The sequence below is a fragment of the Leuciscus leuciscus genome, assembly GCF_965113295.1.
Source record: "Leuciscus leuciscus genome assembly, chromosome: 11".
Lineage (NCBI taxonomy): Eukaryota > Metazoa > Chordata > Actinopteri > Cypriniformes > Leuciscidae > Leuciscus > Leuciscus leuciscus.
Genome location: NC_138735.1, coordinates 29,924,225 through 29,945,112, shown reverse-complemented (window position 1 = coordinate 29,945,112; position 20,888 = coordinate 29,924,225). Strand labels below are relative to the sequence as shown.

Sequence of the window (20,888 nt, the reverse complement as noted above, 5' to 3'; positions counted from 1 at the left end):
ACACACTGATTCACGTTCCCAGATTTCCAAAATTAAAAGCGGTTTCCCTAGAGGGCCACCTACTCTCTCTCTCTCTCTCTCTCTCTCTCTCTCTCTCTCTCTCTCTCTCTCTCTCTCTCTTATGCTCTGCCTCTCTCTCTCTCTCTCTCTCTCTTATGCTCTGCCTCTCTCTCTCTCTCTCCCCATCAGAGCAGTGTGAACACAATCTGCCTCTCTCTCTCTCTCTCGCTCTCCCCATCAGAGCAGTGTGAACAATCTGCCTCTCTCTCTCTCTCTCTTACTCTCTCTTACTCTCTCTTACTCTCTCTTACTCTCTCTTACTCTCTCTTACTCTCTCTCTTCAGAGCAGTGTGAACAATCTGCCTCTCTCTCTCTGTCTCTCTCTCTCTGTCTCTCTCTCCCCATCAGAGCAGTGTGAACACAATCTGCCTCTCTCTCTCTCTCGCTTACTCTCACACTCTCTCTCTCCCCATCAGAGCAGTGTGAACACAATCTGCCTCTCTCTCTCTGTCTCTCTCTCTCTGTCTCTCTCTCTCTGTCTCTCTCTCCCCATCAGAGCAGTGTGAACACAATCTGCCTCTCTCTCTCTCTCTCGCTTACTCTCTCACACTCTCTCTCTCTCTGTCTCTCTCTCTCTCTCCCCATCAGAGCAGTGTGAACACAATCTGCCTCTCTCTCTCTCTCTCTCGCTTACTCTCTCACACTCTTTCTCTGTCTCTCTCTCTCTCTCTCTCTCCCCATCAGAGCAGTGTGAACACAATCTGCCTCTCTCTCTCTCTCTCTCTTACTCTCTCACACTCTCTCTCTCTGTCTCTATAGAGCTTATGCGCCAGAGAAACGAGGGCGCCGCCATCTTTAGACTATCGTCTTTTAACTTCCGTTTTGCGGTCGCTCTTTATATTTCTATGGCATTGCTGTCCAGGAGTAATTAGCTTCTGAAGTGGATTTTCTTAATGTAAAGTTAATGAAAGTTATCATGAGGACTGTAATGTTTAAAGCAGATGACTAAACAAATGTCAGTCGACCGGGAAGATTTTAAAACGAGCCGTTCATTAATAAACACGCAAAATCACTGTGAAAATACAGACCGGAAGTCAAAAGACAACGAGCGCAGCGCTGAAAAGGGGCGGAGCTACAGAAGGCCTATAAGAGCAGTGTGAACACAGTCTGAGCTCTCTCTCTCTCTCTCTCTCTCTCTCTCTCTCTCTCTCTCTCTCTCTCTCGTCGGCCCTTCTCCACACACAGATTGTGGTCACTAATGCGATACCTTGTCATGAGCTTTCTCTGACCATAATTACTCATATTGGTCAGGTATGGTGCCAATTTATAATCTGACTTTATTTTGAGGAAGTATTTTTAATTCATTTGTGTGACTTTTATCTGCCAATTGTGTATGAATTCTTCTTGGGTTATTTTCCCTATTTCTTTCACTTGTGAGTGTCTGAACTGAACTGTTGAATTAAGTTTTTGAAACCGTTTTTCCACTAAATATTGCATGGGGTCGCTCTCTGTGTGTCCTGCCCTGTGTCTGAGAGCTGTGATGGTAACTCTCTGTCGGCGCGTCTGATAGATGGAACCAGAACTTTACGGCTCTCTTCTGGGAATCTGCCTAATTCTGCCCGGCAACCCAGACTTGGAGCATTTCTGTGAGTTCCCAGGATGTTCTTGCAGAACTCAAGCTGGAAAATTTCATCAAGGGTTTTGTCCAAGGATTCGTAATTTAATTTAAATTTGGGGCCCCAGATTTCACAGGATAGGTTTGATGACGCTGTCAAAGATTTTCAGTCGCAGTTTAAAGGGTGCATGGGTTAAATTTGAACAGGGGTTTTCTTATACTATAATAAGCTCTACGTGCTTTATCAGTCAGATCTTTTATTGCAGTGTCAAATTTCCCAGAAGCTGAGATTGTCAGACCCAAATAATTATAACAGGTGACATGATTATTATATAAATTTATATTTCTTGTCAGTAAGGCAAGTGTTATTTAAATAAACTCCTGATGTACTTACAAACTTTCCAAAGCCTCATTTTATGAGTACAGAACCTATTTGTACTACTGTAGAAGTTTGGTGCCATTCTGGGCATTATTAGTGGGGTAATTTACGAGATACATCCTTGGATCCATTAGCGCCTGCACTAAGCCATCCGGCTGATATCTCTAAATAAGCTTTAACTTTAATAATGTTCGACCGAGGGGAAAAGGCTTCTGGGGGGGGTGTTTGGCTCAAGGTCATGGTGCAAAGGACCCTAGGTTGATTTTACTCCGAACCATCCCTTTAAATGATGAGCTGCTAAATTTATCGTTTTCTTCTCTTCACTAAATGAAGTAAATAGAAATGAATCTATCATGTTCTGAACCCGAGTGCTGTGGAGCTGAGCTTCATACTGGGCAGGACTGTCTTTACTCCACATAAATCTGGAGGAAAGGGTGAACAGTTTAACCTTCTGGTCTGAAGAAGGCAGGAGATTCACGGATCTGTTCAGACTGAGGACTCTGGTCTGATAACGGCAGCTGGGATTTTACTGTGGTCTATATCTGTAATGGTGTAATCTACTGTGCTGCTGCATAGATATGAGAGGTAGGTGAATCGACCCAGAGAATCTCCCTTTGTTCTGCCGTTAAATATATATTAGAGATGCACCGATTGATCGGCTGGTGACCGGAATTGGCTGATTTTCGCGTGATCAGCGACCGGCCGGTTAGTCCGACAAATGCACCCGGCATGATTAACATCGCGCGACATCAGCATCACACATGCAAACGGAACGCAATAGGAAACCTCATGAATTATGGCCGTTTTACACCGCAAGTGTGAGCGGCGCATGAGGAGCGCGTATTTTTTTCGCCGTGCATGTTAATCAATGAGTGCATTCACACCGCGAGCAGGAGCAGCGTTTGAGAAGCGGGTTTTGGCGCCGAGTCTATTTTTGCTGCTGCTCACGCTCAATTAAAGTGAAAGCACACTTTTGATGGACAAAATAAGTATTATTTCACACAAAAAGTGCCCAAAATGCACAGAATTTGCATGTCTAGTGTGTTTTAACAAGAACTGGAGTAGGCTATGTCAGAAAATAATATTTATAGGAAATTTACCCATTTAAACTTGTTTTTATTATTCAGTTTGGGTAAAAAAATACTATATGGTGTTTTATAATTATTTTTTTTTTTAAATGAGTAAACTAGTCAGAATATACAAGTATAAGCTTTCTTTTAGTTTAATTTTAATTAACTTTTAATTTCCCACACCAGGAGTAATTTATATAGTTCCATTTTATAGCGATTATCTGTTCAAAAAATGTTCTATGTTCAATGCAAAATGTTCTATTAAAAAAGACAAGATAGAAAATAAATATTTGTGTGTGGCGTAAAGTGGTTAGAAAAAATGAAATCGGTATCGGCTAAAATCGGCATCGGCAGGCCAAACTCAATGAGAAATCGGAAATCGGAATCGGCCAAGATAATTGTAATCGGTGCATCTCTATAGACCCAGGCTTTTGCAGAGCTAAAGTACTTGTTTTCCATGTCTGTTTATTGTGTTGTCACGTGCCTTAGTAAAGTGTTTCTGTTGATATACATGTGAATTGTTTATATATATTGTCTCCATCTGAGGTAATATAATCCGCTTCCTTCCCCGTTCTAGCACTCCTGCATCAGATCCTGCATTAACACTAGAACTAAGGCAGTCATTTTGACTGTTTTAAAGTTTTGCAACTTTGTTGAAATAAAACCCATGTAACTATAGGACCCTGACTTTTCCTAAATGTGTCTATATTTTATTCTATCTGTTATTTTATTAAAATTACAAGACACAAAAGAGTTTTGAGTATTTCTACCTTGAATGGCCATAACAGTCATTCTGACCGTACGCATACAATATTCATTGTAATTTTACAGCATGATATCTTCTTCGCTCACTAAAACAAATATTGGTTACTAAATCAGTTTGTTTTCTCGCAGTTTATTATATTTTCATATTCTTTTCACGTGACGGTCAGAATGACTGTTTTGGCGAGTTTGGGGCATATGCGTTTCATATGTGCCCATAAAGGTTTTACCTATGCACTGAAATGCATATTGGCGATGTTTTTGTAAGTTATCGTATTCTAATATCCAAGGATGAATACATTTGTTTTCATTTTACAAAGAAAATAATAGAAAATTGATCACTTTCGACTTTGTGTCTGTAATTACAATAGCTGTTCTGTGGTTGTCGATTAACAAATACATTTTCACATACATTAGAATTACAATGTAGTGTTCTGATGTTTATTATTACCTATCCTAACATTACAGATCCATTTATTCTTAGATTTGATATAGCTTATTGAAATTATATGCAAATAATGCATGAGCGGTGAGAATGAATGCTATGGCCATTATAGTAGTTATAGAACTCCGGTAGTTCTAGTGTTAACAGAACCGATCCTAGAGATTGAACGTAAACGATGGGCTGAAAGGATGTCTTCATTATAGTAAGGAGACTCCAAATATGTGTTTTTCCTTTTTTCACAGGCTGAATATAATGCCACAGATGATCTTTGAACCAAACTATGGATTCCTCCTGAATCTCTTGTGTTTTTAAATGTTAGGCTGTGTGATTGAAGGGATTCGTAGCTCTCTGAAGTTTGGAGGAGTGCAGATTTTGGAGTCTGAACGACTCCATGTCTCAAGTGATATAATTATATCTGAACTATATGCAATATTAACAAAATCAGGGTTAGTAATTTTCTCCCCAAAAGCAGAAGAGAACATCCCCTGAATATTATAACATGTTATTTTAAACGATGACATTGACAAATATTGGATTTACCAGAAAAAATTTAGGAAATTCATGACCCAGTCATGTTTTCAATTAAAAAGGTAATATAGAGGATATATAGAAATATAGAGAGTCGATCAATTTTACACGTTAAATAAAAAATAAATAAAACTTTTTTTTTATTTTTTTTATTTAAGAAATGATAATTCTTGACAGACACACTATGAGTATTTAAGCTAACATATTGTCACATATAATTTTCAGCATGTGTTTTATCTGGATCAGGTCAGTGGTGTGTGTTCTACCTGTTCCTGCCACTACAGTCTGTCTGTCTGTCTGTCTGTCTGTCTGACCATCTCCTCACACTCACCTGTCTCTCTCTCTCTCTCTCTGCCTGTCTCGCTCTTAATTTATGTGGAGTAGATCCAGTGCAAATGTTAAAAGGTTTTATAAAGGGACGTTTGATGCTGGAGTTTGCGTATTATGAAATGATAAATGATATTGAGACCTTTTTTTTGATGTGGGGAACAGAAGGTGTGTTGTGTAAGCCCAGTGAAGGGCAAGGCTATCAGATAAGTTTTGGAGTGTTATAAAAGAGAAGATGTGTCGTAAATTATTATTATTATAGTGGGGTTTTTTTTTTTTTTTCTCAGAATTTTAAGGATTTTGAACAATGTTTTAAGATGTTGGAATATATATATATATATATAAAAAAATGATTGTTTTGAACAATTTAATGTAAAATAAATCAGATTTTAAAGGTCTCTGCCTGTCTCTCTCACTCTCTCTCACTCTCTCTCACTCTCTCTCACTCTCTCCGCCTGTCTTTCTCTCTCTCTCTTTCTCACTCTCACTCTCTCCGCCTGCCTCTCTCTCTCTCTCTCTCTCTCTCTCTCTGTGGTCATTGCCGGAATGCTGTAATGGACCGAAAGCGACTCCCATCTTGTTGTTCCCTCCAGAATCCCACAATTCCACAGGGCGTCAAGATTCCAATCAGAGTGGAGACGGCCATCATGATGATTATTTATTCTGGAGCGGATCGTGAGCATGTGAATGTGTCATACATTTATAGAAACAAACCACACACACACACACGGTAACACACAAGGGCGTGTGTTTGTGAGGAAGTGGTTTCCGCTGTGTCATCTCCATACCTACATCCAGACCGGCGGCCAAACGTGTGTGTATATGCCTGTGTGTGTGTGAGTGAACGAGAGAAGACGATGCCACACACACACACACAAATGAACGAGATGCCAGGCGTGTGTTCTTAGCAATGATTCCGCGGGAAAGTTCCTCTGGCGGGGCTTTATTGAGGTGTGTGTGTGTCTGTGTCTCTGGCACAGCACTGTTGGGGAACCGTCAGACTTTTCATGGCCAAACCACATCAAACATGCAAACCACAACGCCAGCCCCTCCACACACACACACGGCTGAGTCAACCTTTACACATACACACATTAACCACAAAACCAAACACTGAAACATGCACACTTATTAAACTTATTAGACTGTCTATGTGAAAAATGCTTATGTGGGTCAGAGAGAGAGAGAGGGAGAGAGAGAGAGACTGCTGCCATATATCATTCAGGATAATTCATTTGATTTTCTCCCTTTAGTTCTGTAACCCACAATAACTAGTCTCACAACTTTAAGCTTATGTGATTTGTTCACAATTGGTTACTAGACGTTCAAATGGAAGACCACAAATGGTTACAGCACATGCATTTTATTTTTCACTAATTCTACACCTAGTCTTGCGGTGACCGCTAACAGTTCATTCACTGCACTCAGAAACAATGTGATTGGCTGAATTTAACCTCTGGGTGTAAGGCCACAGCTTTCGTCTGCCCTGACAAGACATTTTGCCAACGTTTTGTCCGAAGAAACTATATATTCAATTGCAAATTATTTGAATAAAGTTTGCACACATTTCCAGAAGTCAGTTATATTCAATTCGTTTTGAGACAACTTGGGCGACATGTAGTCAAAAGTTTAGGATCACTATGTTGTTGTTGTTTTTTAAAGAAATTAATATTTTCATTCTGCAAAGATGCATTAAACTGATCAAACGTGACAGTAAATAAATACATTTATAATGTTGTAAATGCAAAAAAATAATTTTATTCCCACAAAAATATGAACTGTTTTCACCACTGATAATAATAATAATAATCATAATCATCATATTAGAATGATTTCTAAAGGATCATGTGACACTGAAGACTGGAGTAATGATGCTGAAAATTCAGCTTTGATCACTGGAATAAATTACATTTTAAATATATTACAACTGAAAACAGTTCATTTATGATGTAATAATATTACAAGGTTTTTTTTTCTGTATGTTTGGTCAAATTAATGCAGTCTTGGTGAGCAGAAAAGGTTTCTTTCAAAACTTCTTACTGTTCCCACACTTTTGAACAGTGATGTATTTAATTGCGGTCAGTGTGAATTTAGATTTAGTGAAACTCATTTAGATTTTGTTGCTTTTGCACAGTGTTTCGTTTTCAGGACAAAAAAAAAAGATGACTCTTGATGTCCGCTTAGGAAACGTTATTAGAGCCGTTTACCTGTGACAAGAACACACACAACCAACATAGCAATTAGGAAAAATTAAACCAACACTATATTCATTAAGTGACACTAAGGTCACTTAATGGAGTTTTTCGGTTCCTTGCCACAGTTGCCTTTGGCTTGCTCAGTTGGGGATATTTTTTTGGGATATTTAATTTTATTTTATCAATCAATAAATTCCACTAGAAACCAACCTTGTTGTATTATTTTAATTTAATACTGTGAAGCTGCTTTGATACAATCTGTATTGTGAAAAGCGCTATACAAAACTACTTGACTTGACTTGACTTGACTATATCCAATATCCCTGATCTAGAGTGAAAAATCTGACAAAACAGCTTTATTAAACCTATACCCAGAGAGTAAAAACCAGACTACATCTTGTGCTCGTCCTTTGGTCAGACCCGATCAGCGGTTCACTTCTCATTAGTCAGCCATTAGTGACAGATTTAGGAGATCTGCCATTTTTAATCTAGTAACCAAGGTAACATGGTGTTCTTGTGGATAGGAAGGCTCTCCTACGCCACATTGTGTGACAGTTTCATAATTCACAGACTCAGAAAGACACAGACCCTCAATAATAAGGCAATCCTGAGTCAATGTAACATGTCAGAAGCACTAAAGCATTAAAAGATACTATAGTAACCTGATCTTTAATGCACTCATTTCTGTCATGGGATGTTTAGTTTTTATTGACTTGTGAAGCCTCATCTTCACTCAATCATTAAGCTTTTGACTTTCGACTCAATTTTTATTACGATCACTACTTTTTTCATTGATTATCTCTCAGGTTAAACTATGCTATGTTAACCTAAAGCTGCAAACCACCTAACAACACACCACGAGCAGAGAAATACTGTATAATGAGTAAGTGAGTCCACTCGCATGGATATTATAATGTCTTTTTTATTACATTAAAGCTAATTAAAATGACGTATATAATATAATACGTATGCATTTTTTAAAATTAAAACAAATCAAACATTATATGCATTTTAAAAGCTACCAAAGGAAAGCTATGTCTGATTTAGCTCATTTCTGGTGACTGAATTTAAGTTGAATTTTGTCCCCAAAGTAAACACACATAAACACTCTCAGACTAACGCAGTGCTGGAATCACAGTCAGCTTGTAATACTCTAGATTACAGTTCATCTAAAACTAGATTATCTCTCTATTCAGTGGGTCACTGGGCCCAATGACTGGACTGATTCAATATGAAACATTTTTAACCACTTGTTTAACCCCGGCATCACCAGAATGAGAGCATGACGGCGTGAGAACAGACGAGTCTTACCTTCTCTGACGCGTTCCCTTCCTGTCAATGGAGCCCAGACTCTGAAACACACACAAACACAACCTTACAACCAATTTACAGAGATAGCCATTTCAAAGCATTATTATTACAATTACACTGAGAATTCTTAATTCTGATTGGCCAATAGCAACATTCTGATTTGTATAATGACACTAAACTGATTAAATGACTGCTGACCCACCAGTTTCCTACATATCTGTGCTAGTTTCATGTCTCATGTATCCCTCCACACACTTTCGTCTCTCGTAATCCAGTCATTTAAACCCTTCATGGCAATTTATTGATTGATTTGATAAGAAGCCGTGACATAGTTAGACGGTCTCCAGCACCCTGCCAGCGGTTTAATTTGCAATAATGTCTGGATACATTAAACATTAATAATTCAATACATTTAACAATAGTGGATAGATGGATGAAATGGGTAGAAAGACAGAGGGCCATATTTTAAAGGAACACTCCACCGTTTTTTGAAATAGGGCTTATTCACTTTCTTTCCTACATTTAGATAGGTGGGCAAATGCATTTTTGTCTCAGTGCATGCATTGTTTTAGTTTGACAGGGTCGGCGCTAGCTTAGCTTAGCACAATGAATGGAATCCTTTGTTGCCAGCTAGCATGTCCTGAGTAAAAGTGATATAAAAAATTTAAAAAAACCCACCTAATTACTTCTTGTGGCCTGCGTATTCACAACAAGTACAAATAGTGATGCAGATTAACACTAGGCGATTTCCTAGGCAGATATGATAGACCGATAGATAGAACAATAGATAAGATAGATAGATAGAACGATTGATAAGTAGGCAGATAGATAGATAGAATGATAGAACGATAGATAGATAGAACGATAGAACGATAGCTAGATAGAACGATAGATAGAACGATTGATAGATAGATTGATAGATAGATAGAACGATTGATAGAACGATTGATAGATAGATTGATAGATAGAACGATAGAACGATAGATAGAACGATAGATAGATAGATAGAACGATAGATAGATAGATAGATAGATAGATAGATAGATAGATAGATAGATAGATAGATAGATAGATAGATAGATAGATAGAACGATAGAACGATAGATAGATAGATAGATAGATAGATAGATAGATAGATAGATAGATAGATAGATAGATAGAACGATAGCCAGACAGACATATGTGGTGACATTTGAAATGGTGTGTGTGGTTGTTTCAAAGGTAACAGCTGGAGACAGGATGATCACTGCTGTGATTCTGACCTTTACCTGTGAGAGTCTCACAGACAAAAAAGACCCCGAAAATGACATCTAAAGTATGATGATTATACAATTATACAAAGTTGTTTAAACACCCGTTAACCGCTGATAACATCTGTTTCCACCCGTTTCTCCAGTGCATGAGCTACTCAAGATGAGCCTCAATCACAGTGACGTTAGTTGTGAATGAAATCACAGAAGATCATCTTCAGAGTAATTTTACACCTGAGCACTTCAAACCAGAGGAATTACACACTCATCAGAGCAAACGAGTGCTGGGATCAAATAGAAGGGTAAACACGAAATGATAACTTCTCACTGAGAACATCACTCAACACAGCATGTCTACACGCATCATGTGTGATTAGGTAAAGTCGTTTAACAAAACTACTAACACACACACACACACACACACACTCTTCAACAGTCTTCAGACATTCCAGTGATCACATACCTGTGTGGTTCCAGTTTCACCTGTCGCACTCGCTTTCTCTTCGCTTAATTTGAGGGTCTTCAGGTACGGACCAACTAAAACACACGCCGGATTCTGTCTATCTGTCTCTCTCTCCGCTGGAGGTGAAATAGTTTTTCTTTTTTTTTTTTTTTCACAGCTCGTTTCTTTGCTACTGCTGACTTGGTGTACTTTAATTGTGGTTGCCAGGCGATAAGCTTCACTAACTGTGCAGTAAACAGAGAGAGAGAGAGAAAGAGAGAGAGGGAGAGGGAGAGAGAGAGAGAGAGAGAGAGAGAGAAAGAGAGAGGGAGAGGGAGAGAGAGAGAGAGAGAGAGAGAGAGAGGGGGGGGGGGGGGGGTCTAAATGCTGCTGAATACTAATTGCTGCTACAATAAAAGTTAAAAAACAGGCCAGTTGCACATCACACTTAGTGTTTGTTAGAAAGTTGCATCATATAATTGCAGTGTCATTTGACATTTCTCATCATTTTTGACTCATGAGCAGGTGCTGAGATTCTTCCAAATCTGTCTTCAATAATTCACAAGCTAGTTTTATTTTCCATTTGAAATGACCCAAAACATCACGCGTCAAAAGTAACTTTTCCTGCATGTAATATTCAGAGTATTTATTTCTATTTGACATTTCATTAACGCAGAGGCGCAAGTGAGCCGGTATGAAATATTCATTCATTCACATCGGCCCCCGATTCACTGGTTTATCTGTTTATGTCATGCTGTTTCTCTTTTGTTCCATTGATTTAGTTGAAGTGCATCATTAACAGCTCGTCAGATATTCCTTCAGTGGCTTCTAGACGAGCAGCTGAATGCATGCAATTAAAATGTGAAAAATGGACCAGATGAGGAAGCAGTTGTGCATGATAATTCATGATTTTTTCTGAGAATGTTTGCTTTATTGTGAATGAATCTGCTCTTCCATGACTTCACTGACCCACTGAACCAACAGACATATTACAATAGTTGTCGAATTTGTGAATGCATAAACTGTTTCATAGTTAAAATAACAAATATTCAACATTATGTTAAAAATTTTTGATTTTTTTTCTTCATGATACCACCTAACTCTGAATTACAGAGTAATTATTATTATTATTATTAAAATAATAATTTTGCAAATTGAATAAATTGTAAAGTCAACCTCTGATAAAGTAGCTGACTACACTATAAAAACACTACACTACATACAATTTAAACATTATTTTACTAAATAATAAAAATGTAATGTATATTATTATTATTAATTTTTATTAATTTATTTTTAATTTTATTTATTTATTTATTTTTAATATATATATTATTTTTTTTATACTATATAGTTTAATACTAATAAATATACGGAAACACTCCACAATAAGGTTTCATTTGTTAATAACTACATTAGTTAGCATGAACAATACTTATACAAAATTTATAAATCTTAGTTAATGTTAATTTCTACACATACTAATACTTTTTTTAAATCTAAATTTGCATCTGGTAACAGTTAATTCACTGTGAACTAACAAGAACAAACAATGAATTATTGTATTTATATTAACTAACATTAACAAAGGATAAATGCTGTACAAATACTTTTCTCATAGTTCATGTTGATGTTCATGTTAACAACTGAGACCTTATTATAAAGTGTTGACGAATATACTTATATACCAACTACTTTTTACTTTACATGTAATATTTCATATTTCAACATACTTTCAGCACTTTTTATATACTTTACTTAGAAAATACTGACAATTTTTCAGTGTTTGATACTAGACTCATTTTAATTGTGACAGAAAATTTGATGCATTAAAATATAATCATATAAAAATGTCAAATTACAATAATGATGTTACTGAAATTATTTTTTAAATCATTTTAAACACACAAAGTGCGTTTAGTGATATATATATATTTTTTTATATATCTATATTTATAATTCATCATTAAGATTTAAACGGCTTTCTAAACCCCAGGAATGTACATCTTAAACAAAACATGTCCATGCCTTTTCCAGGACTGGAAATCACAATTTGAATGACCATGGGAAACCAGGAACAAACTAAAAATCCTACAAATTTTTTATTAGATTACTCACAAATTTATACACTATAAAAGTTATTCTGAGAGACCAAGTCATGTTCACACACGGCAAATCCTAGTTTCTAGTCTGGCTTTCTGGTCAATCTACAGTACCTAAAACACAATCACGCCCCACACACACACACACACACACACACCACTCACTTCTGTGTGTTGTGTGTCTATAGGCGGGCAGAACTCCAGAAGAGATGCCTGCTGAGGTTGCCATGGTAGCAGTGTCTCAACCAATCCAAGAGCTCCCATAATGCCATGCAGGGATTTGGGACACTGGCTGGGCATACGTCATTCAAAAGAGAAGGTTAATGAAACTAATGATGAATATATGAACATAAACACATGCTGGGAGACTCACGTTCTGTCTTTTAAATGCGTTTTAAGTTAAATTCTCAAAAGTCAGAGCCTGATACTGTAGCTTCCCGTCTCTGGCAGACACATATTCACACCCACTTTAACTAATTGAGGTTGTTCTAGTATGAAATGGAAAATTGGAAACATTTGCAGCACATTATATGAAATGGAAAATCTAAAAGTGTCTCTCTCTCTCTCTGTTCGTTTGCCATAATGATCCGCAGTTTAGCTCCCGTCTGCACGCATGGCTGTGCGCTAATTATAATTGAAACGACTCTCCAAAGCATAAGACCTTTTATAATTGTTCTTCCATATTTCTCACTGATTTTCTGTTTATTTTAGACTATAAAACATATAGAGTAGCAGTGAAAAGATTGGAAACGCTTGTTTCTCATGATTTAAAAAAAAGCCTTTTGATCTAAAAGCTTCTGCAAGTGTGAATTTGTTTAGAAAACTAAGATTCAAGAACAATTAACAATATTTATATGTATGTAAATGTATAATATTATGTCTGATAAGAAATGGAAGTATTTGATTTATTTGTTTAGCAATTTTTCTAATGTAAAATAACCACACACACACACACACACACACACACACACACACACACACACAAATAAATGAAACAGTCAAAAGCTGTTTTTGTGACACACTGAGCCGTCGTTCTATTCCTCTTTTCTCTCTAAAATAATTACCTCTCAATCGATTCAAAAGACCCTGAACGTGTCTTTTGTTGGCATATGATTATTATCCAATTTAGTCCAATTCGTTCCAAAAATTCAGGAGTAGTGATAAGCAGATGTGTGACGGCGTAGTGTGACAGGAGTAGTGATGACAAAAATGAGGATTTGTACATTGAAACTGACATGACTATTCAAACCAACAAAATGAGGGGGGAAATCTGCTTCAGTCACTATGTCAAAATCATTTCGAAATCAAGAGAGAAATGGACAGTATTTATAACTAATTTCCTTTATAACTACCAGGAGATGTACATACTTTTATGCAAAACAGACCAAAATGTTTTAGATTATGAGGATGTTGTGGAAACATCTGTTTATGTTTGTGTACTGCATAAGAAATAATACAATAAAATGCATATAAATTCCCTGCTTTGTGTTCATTGTTTTTTAACACCATGCAAAGCCTGTATTAATAAAAAAAAAAAAAAAAAAAAATTATAATAATAATAAAATAAAATAAAATAAAATTCCCTGATGAGTTTTACAGTTTTTCAAGACCATGCAAAGCCTGTATATAAAGAGTTACCTAGGAACAATAAAAGATTATGAGGATGCTGTGGAAACATCTGTTTATGTTTGTGTACTGCATAAAAAAAAAAAAAAAAAGCATATTAATTCCATTTTATGTTTTATTGTTTGTTAACACCATGCAAAGCCTGTATTAATAAATAAATAAATAAATAAACGAAATAAACAAAGTAAATAAATAAAATAAATAAAATAAATAAAATAAATAAAATAAATAAAATAAATAAAATAAATAAAATTAATAAAATTAATAAAATTAATAAAATTAATAAAATAAAATTCCCTGATAAGTTTTACAGTTTTTCAAGACCATGAGAAGCCTGTATATAAAGAGTTACCTAGGAACAATAAAAGATTATGAGGATGCTGTGGAAACATCTGTTTATGTTTGTGTATTGCATAAAAAAAAAAAATTTGCATATTAATTCCATTTTATGTTTTATTGTTTGTTAACACCATGCAAAGCCTGTATTAATAAATAAATAAATAAATAAACGAAATAAACAAAGTAAATAAATAAAATAAAATAAAATAAAATAAAATAAAATAAAATAAAATAAAATAAAATAAAATAAAATAAAATACCCTGATAAGTTTTACAGTTTTTCAAGACCATGAGAAGCCCGTATATAAAGAGCGACCTCGGAGCAATAAAAGATTCCTCTGGGTGAGGATGCTGTGGAAACAGGGAATGTGTCAGAATGAAAGAACCGCAGACCTGCGTTCATTGTCACTGGACGATTAACATGTCGGTGAAGTGAGTCACAGTGAGCGACACAGACACAGAAAGCTCACGAGTGTGTCGTCGAGCATGTGTGTGTCTGCTGATGGGTGTGGATAGCAGCATCTACCACGGCCTGCGGTTACTGTGGGGAGCGACTGAATGCTACCCATAAATCTCTGCAGTGTAGCCACCTCAAATCAGGGTAATGGGGCTAGAAGACATGCTGTCATCCGCATGATGAAGTCATTCGCATGCAGACCGATGCCAGTCGCGGCGGTGGGTCCGTCAGACACCACTGATTTACTGACTGCTGCGCAACGGCCCGTATCTACGCTTACAATCAGCTTTTTTTGCTTTATTATGGGTGTGGGTCTCCATATTGAATATCTTTTCTCAAAACAATGACTGTGACCGGTCCAGCGCACAGCCAAGACCACAAAAATCAGTTTAGGTCAGCTCTCTTTCTCACGAATCTCTCTGTTTATTTTCCTTCATTAGTATTAAACGAGCCATCAGGCATCAGACATTACTCTGGGCTGATCGTGCTGGTGTGTGAAGTGTGTGCTGAACTTTCTGCTGAAATCGCAAATGAAAAGCGAGATAAAAAGAGGAGGAAGGAGCAAGAGTGACAGACAGCAAAAGAAGAAGTGGATAAGTGGAGACGGGTGTTGAGCAGGTTATGATGGTCCAGGTCGCCCCTGCTGGAGGATGCTGGAACTACACCATCTGGATCCAATGACTGCTATTCAAACTCAGTTTATTTTGATTCAATTATTATTATCGGATGCAACATATAAATCACAAATCGATTGATGATCAATCCTTGATTAGGAATGATAATTAACAGTTCTTTCCAGGTATTATCAATGCATAACAGGTCTGTTCTGTTAGGTTGCTGTACAGTAAACTACATATATATATATATATATATAGAAACTTAAAGGGTTCTGTCAGACTTCATACATAGAAGCTTTTAGGGGTCATTGGATCATTTTATGGATTTAGTTTGAACTTTTATTTCATTTTTAATTTGAATTAAATGTTATGAATTAAACAGCTCGTAAACAATTTATCACTAGAAAAAAAAGTAAATAAATGATTGCATAATACTTTCATCTTTAACAGGTTGGGACATTTCTCCTTATAATAGAACTTTTTTTTTCATAAATGGGTCTTTAAAATTGAGTCAAGAACTCTAGAGCTCTATATAAAACCCCATTGAAACTTTCCTTTCTAAGAGTGAAGTATTTAGAAGAATTAATCTGAAATAAATTATTCTAAGATCCAGTTCCTATCCTGAAGTTCTGTACCTGTAATAGTAAAATCATTTACCTACGAATATTTGGATGCAGCCACAAAAAGATACTAGGATAATCTCCATGAAAAGAGGTGTCATGTGACACACTAAAGAAACTGCAGTTAAACGACATAAATACCTAAATAAACTCGAGTGGTGATTTGTTTACTTGTTTGTTTTCTTTAGCAAGCATACGTGCGTGTATGATAGGCTCTCTATCATGTTCCGCGCACAGGGTTAGGAGCGATCTCCGATTATTTGCTGACACAAGAGGAAAACTCATTTTGGTTTGGAGTCGGGAGCCAGACATGGAGACAGACCGAGAGCCTGAGTAAAAGAGAGAGAGAGAGAGAGAGACGCTCTGATTCACACCTCTCCATTCCCACGGTATTTGGTTTGTTTACGCGCCGCGTGACACAAAAACACTCACATAAACGCAGACGTGCACAACAACAAACCACACTCAGTATCTAAGCCGAATTAACAGCAAAGAATGACGACCGACTCGCCAATATGACTTTCCTTTTTGACCTTGATTGTACAAATAAAAAGGAAATATTAGAAACACGAAATCAAAATTAGATTTTTTTGTGGTGTTCAATCAAAAATCATTTTTAGCACATATTCACATTTAAAATATGCAGTCTTTTTCTTCTGGAAAACGTCCAAATATATTGAGGACTCACCCTGGACTACACTGATTTATGTCCAGTGGAACGTGAATGTCCCATGATTCATTCCACCTGCAAACAACTAAGTAGAAAATCATGGATTATGGCTGTCTAACTTCTGCACCACCAAATGAAATTGTAAAAATAATGATTGACAGGATTATAATTGTCTATTCGCATGAATCACTCTTTCCCCGCCATTGACAGAACTTTCTGGCACTCCACGTTTTCACTGTTATACGGTAGGGGGCGCTATTACACATCTTCTGAAAGAGTTCAGAATCTCCGGATCAAAACACAGGCGAAGAAACAGAAGCAAGCGATAGAAGACGGCTTACGCACACATATAAAATATCGCAATCATCAAACATTAAAAATCATATCAATCAAAACTGCCAAACGTTAGCGAATGAAATGTCGACCCAGGAAGAGGTATAGGACTGTGTAGGACTTTCAAAGTATTTTAAACTACGAAAAAATTCAACTTTTAAGAAATAATAATCTGTAATGCAAAATAATAAAATTAAAATTAAAATTTAATTAAATAAAAAATATTAAAGTAAAAAAATAAAAATTAAATAAAATGCAGAGTGAACAAATCTTGGTTGCGGTGCGGTTTATTTCTGCGTCATGGTGGCTGATGTGATCTAAAACCCAAACTTGCTGAGTACCTGAAGCCCGAGCGCGTAAACACACACAGACAAGGACGCAAACGCACTCAACATCACATGCATGGCATTTCGGAAGAAAATACCACAGACTCCACAGCTCAGCAGAGCTAATAAATAAAGGGGTCGGGGCGCCACCTCAAACCTTTCCTGTGTGTGTGTGTGTGTGTGTGTGTGTGTGTGTGTGTGTGTGAGAGAGAGAGAGGGGAGTCTTTGGGAAACACACAGGTCTAAAGTTGCATCACCAGAGCATCAGTCTCTCTCTCCTTTACTGGCCGTCTGTCTGTAACTGAAACTCTGAGCGCGCTCCGTGACCTCAGTGAGTTCTGCGCTCAGGAAACAGACAGTGACTTGAGTGTGTGTGAGAGAACATTTGTGTTTCAACAGCTCGGAAAAATTCCCTCGTTTTTATTTAGGCTTTCAGTTTCAGTTTAGTTTTAGTTCAGATTTAATGGTGAATAAATAGCAGGACTGCCAAATTAAAATTACATTACATTTGTCCTTATATTTGTTTAACAGCGTTCTATTTTTTTAACATTGTTTGACATTGAACTTCTTTATAGTTATTTCTCTTCTAAACATAATCTTTTTAGCAAATATACACTTTTACATTTACAGTCACTCTCTTCTGGCAGAGATCACTGATACACTATTATAGTTTTTGTTAATATTATTAATTATTACAAAAAATAATTTTTATTTAAGTTTTTTTTTTTTTTGTGATTTTGTTATTTATAATATGTCTGTATTGTTTTTATTAAGATTTAGTTTTTAGTCTTAGTTATTTCAGAACTTCAGCAAAATCTTGCCTTGGCAACTAACTAACTTTTATTTCAGTTAATGTTTAATTCAAGCAATGAAAATGCTGATGACATCATCTTGCACTACAAAGATTTTTGTCCAATCAGAATCTTTCTAGAATGAGAACGTCCCTCCCCCTGCAACAGACCAGCAAGTAAAAAAAAACTAAAAAAACATGATTCATGTCACAGCCAACTAAACTAAAACTCTAAAACTAACCTTATGGCTAATTTAAAAAAAAAGAATAATAATTATATGTCCAAGCCATATTAAAAAAAAATTATATTACTTGTGAAACACAAGTTTAAAAACATGTACACTAACACTCCAGTCATATCATTTAAATTCCATTAAAAAAAAAAGTAAATAAACCATTTTATTTGGCAGGGGATGACCTCATGGGGCGCCATGTTGAGATCACATGATCAGCTGAAAATCACAGAATAAATTATTCATGGCTCTCTATGAATAGATTTAGCAACTAAAATATTTTGCAACTATATGTCAATATAACTCTAAAGGCCAATTCACACATCGCCGACACACACTTCGTCTGGTTTTGTCCACCCCTACCAGCGTGTGTTGCCATTGGTCGGCGCTTGTTTGCGCTGATTGAACATGTTGAAAAGCCATTTGACGGGTCATGGGACGTCTGAGGGTGTTGGTCTATGTCTGATGGTGCTGTGAGACAACCGTCATCAGTCAACAGTGCAACAAAATACTTGCATATGCAAACTAGCAGGTGCTTAACTCTGAATCACATGACCGTTTCACCTGTACTTCTGATTCGTTCTCCTCCACAATTCCTAAAACGTGTGCTGCACATTACTACGGCACATTCCTGCATCCATCAAACAGCGATCTGCCCCAAAACACACACACACAAATATTTATTACAGCACACCAGGGGGAAAGGCATCCTACGATGATGAGCGCATCCTCCTGGCATCCCGACCATCCCGTATTCGTGGTAAGCATAAGCATCTTACTACCGGCGCTAGTCATTTAGCAGATGCTTTCATCCAGCAGCATCACGGCACAGACGGGGCAGCTCGGGGTTAAGTGCACCGCTCAACAGCACAATAGATACAGGATCTCTGTAAATCTCCGGTTCATGGATCGAACCCACGCCAGGGTTCAATCCGTGACCTTTGGGCTGCAAGCCCAGATCCGTTACCATGACAGCACTGCAAACACACACACTCGTAAATGAGATCAAATCACACCAAATTAATTCAATTACATCCAAATCATTTAATGTTCTCACATAATGCTGATGCAGAGATCAACAGACCAGTGTTATTTGGACGTGCCAGAGAAACATGGAAACACATTTAAATCAAAACATCATGTTTACTTTCCTGGTTTATTTTGAGCTGCACATCAGACATAAATTAGAGCTGGTTTATTTAATAAATTGCTATGGGAAGCTTTCATCTAAGTATGAATGCATCCAAATATGCATCTAAATATTAATGCATTTATCAAATTAACTAAATGCATTAGTTGTGTTAAATCAATATTTAATAATGCTAAAACATTAATGCGCAGTTCAATAAAACGCCATTCATATATGCAACTAATTGTGTTTAATTTGACCAATTAATCAGCATCTCGTTTAAATATCTTGGTTAAAAATGAAATATTATGGATTATAACTGACTAAATTTAACTGTTGCTTTTTGTTATCTATTTTATTTTATGAATTGCTATTGGAAATTTGCATCTAAATATTAATGCAGTTAGTCAAATTAACTAAATGCATTAATTGCCTTCAAATATAATAAATAATTTTAAATAAATAAATACAGTGTTTAATTAAATAAATAGTGTTTAATTTGATTAACTAATCTGCATATCATGTACACAATTTTATTCAAATTTAAATATTGTGGATTACATCTGAAAAACATCAGAAGTCACTTTTTTTGTGTGCATAAACATTCAAAGATTTTATACATTTCTATAGAAAGCTTGAATACATGTAAATATTAAATCTAAATATTAATGATTTTAGTCAAACCGACAAGCTTACAGTTTCTATTAATTGTGTTAAATTAATTTAATGGCATTAAACATATTTAATAATGCTGTCAATACAATCTAATCACATAAAATGCATGTTAATGTCAAATTTAAAAAGGGACCATGTGGTTAATTGTTTAATTTGCTTAATTCTCATTTCATGTTTGAATTTCATTTGACTAGACATTTAATTATTTAAAGAATATTATTTATCATCTTGGGGTGTGGTGCGATTGACCCATTCCTCACACACACACACACACACACACACAGACATGCGTCCAGAACAAAGAGCCGAGCGCCAGACGCCAGGGATAAAGAGATATCAGCCCTCTCTCTTTCACTCGTTCTCTGCAGCTCTCTGTCAACCCCTCCATCCCGGCTTTAGCGTCCTTTCATCTCGCTGCTGCTAACTTTCCACTCGCTCTACATCCCTCTATCACTCTCAGAACAGAGAGAGAGAACGACAGCCAATCAGAGCGCTCGGAACGCTGACGCTATCCCTGCAGAACATGAACACAATTTTCCCAAAATTCCAGAACGGAAAAAACTTTAATGTCTCGCTGAGACCCGGATCAGACCCTGGAATCTGGGGGATTTGAGATAGCGAGAGCCCGATCTATGAATGGACACACA

General features: G+C 36.5%; 1 protein-coding gene across 4 annotated transcripts in view; it reads right to left on the bottom strand.

The window, feature by feature from the left end:
• ankfn1b (ankyrin repeat and fibronectin type III domain containing 1b) overlaps nt 1–20,888 on the bottom strand; it is an 88,804-nt gene that overhangs the window by 29,226 nt on the left and 38,690 nt on the right. For 3 of the 4 annotated variants that reach the window (XM_082183432.1, XM_082183431.1, XM_082183430.1), the window contains one exon: nt 8,633–8,673. In XM_082183432.1, the coding sequence (XP_082039558.1) occupies nt 8,633–8,673 (41 nt within the window). Of the gene's footprint in view, nt 1–8,632; nt 8,674–10,345; nt 10,675–20,888 lie in introns of those variants that run through there. The other variant, XM_082183433.1, reaches the window with a different exon arrangement.